Consider the following 1,835-nt stretch of genomic DNA (forward strand, 5'->3'; position numbering starts at 1 on the left):
GTGCACACGTGAGAAGTGGAACGAAAATCATACATGATTCCAAACATTTTTTACAAATAAATAACTGCAAAGTGGGGTGTGCGTAATTATTCAGCCCCCTGAGTCAATACTTTGTAGAACCAGCTTTTGCTGCAGTTCCAGCTGCCAGTCTTTTAGGGTCTGTCTCTACCAGCTTTGCACATCTACAGACTGAAATCTTTGCCCATTCTTCTTTGTAAAACAGCTCCAGCTCAGTCAGATTAGATGGACAGCGTTTGTGAACAGCAGTTTTCAGATCTTGCCACAGATTCTCGATTGGATTTAGATCTGGACTTTGCCTGAGGTCCAGTGGATAAGTTCAAGGGGGCCGAATACTTTTGCAAGCCACTGTATGTAGCTTGCTGGAGATCGTGTTGTAGGGTCCTGGCGGTGCTCCTAATAGCCCGTGTCCTGGTATCTCTTCCACACTCTTTGGCCTGTGTTTCCTTGTGACGGCACGTATCTCATCCTAGATGAGGTGAAATACCCGTGTAACTATGATTGGTCTGCAAGTATTGTCTCGTGACACTGACAGTGACGAGGACATAAACAGAAAGCAAAATTAGAGAAAAATCAGCCCGGAGGGATGAGGAGGAATCAATGACCTGCGAAACCGTTTCCTCTTTGGAGGTTGTCATGTTGTTGCTCTCCAGAGCGCCTGTTCTCACTTTGATTTGCACCAAAGCAGCTGAAAAGCATTCAGAGTGGTTTGTGCTTCCGGCTGATGTCCCTGAGGGTTACCCGACTTTGTGCTGGACTGTGATGATCAAGTGATCCCTTAATTTCTTTGAGCTGTCTTTCTCAGATCATCCGCTTGCCTTCCTGTGGTCCCAATTTGTGTTAATTTGAGATTTTATACCTACTGTTGTATCAGCTTTTTAATATTAAGCTTTACACCAACCAGCGCAATTTCAGTTTCTTATACGAGGATTAAACAAAACAATTAATCAAATTGTATGAATACTGAATCATCTAATAATGTGAAGGCACAGCAGTCTTTTGTTTTGAAATGTTTTCAACAGGAACTGAAAATAGATAAACTGTCAAATTAAAATGTTCGGGAGCATTAGTGAGAGACGCAGAGACGCATCGTTCGGTGTGAAACAGACTCTATGTGTGAATTCTGTTTCTATTTTAGTTTCATTAATCCCATCAGATTAATATGGTGGAGTGCTGCGTGGGGGGAGGACAGAGGGGGAGGCAGGTTTCATTTCTGAGGTTTGGAGGATTAGAGACACGAAATCCTCTTTTCCTCATGCCTCCTCCAAAAAAGAAAAAAAACAAACCCGAACACAGTTTAAATTAGTCATTCCACACTGTAAAAAACATCACACCGTGATGAATAAATCACACTTTTCATTCACTGGAGTTTCATCTAATCTGAGTATATTTTCATTACACTGCAGTATTCCTGAGGGTGTGTTTGTTTTCCTTACCTTTGAATTTGCCGCTCTCCAGCAGAGCTCCGGACTCCTCCAGAGAGAAAAATTCCTCGATGGAGACAAAGTTGTAGTCCACACCTGAAATCTCTCCATCTCGAGGCTGCCTGGTCGTACCTTCAGGGAGGGCAGAGTCATGTGATCACTGGGTGTACGCTGGACAGGTTTTGTGTTGTTAGAGAAAGTGAATCAGAAGATGAGGGTACAAACAAGGGTATGTTCTTCCTAGAGATGGCACGATACCACTTTTTTAAGTCCGATACCGATATCATAAATTTTGATATCTGCCGATACCGATATGAATCCGATATCGTGTGTTTTTTAATCAATAAAACTTTTTTTAATATATTGCTGCATTTTGTATAAGTTCATACTCAA

At 42.0% G+C, this 1,835-nt stretch overlaps 1 protein-coding gene across 1 annotated transcript in view; it reads right to left on the reverse strand.

The window, feature by feature from the left end:
- The window catches only part of LOC102288571 (membrane-associated guanylate kinase, WW and PDZ domain-containing protein 1), a gene marked incomplete in the record, with an annotated part of 60,782 nt that overhangs the window by 31,739 nt on the left and 27,208 nt on the right, over positions 1-1,835 (reverse strand). Inside the window, 1 exon segment of the mRNA XM_042224448.1 lies at positions 1,455-1,573. Coding sequence (XP_042080382.1) covers positions 1,455-1,573 — 119 coding nt within the window.

The sequence above is a fragment of the Haplochromis burtoni genome, unplaced genomic scaffold (assembly GCF_018398535.1).
Source record: "Haplochromis burtoni strain Fernald_Lab_line unplaced genomic scaffold, NCSU_Asbu1 Contig_138, whole genome shotgun sequence".
NCBI lineage: Eukaryota > Metazoa > Chordata > Actinopteri > Cichliformes > Cichlidae > Haplochromis > Haplochromis burtoni.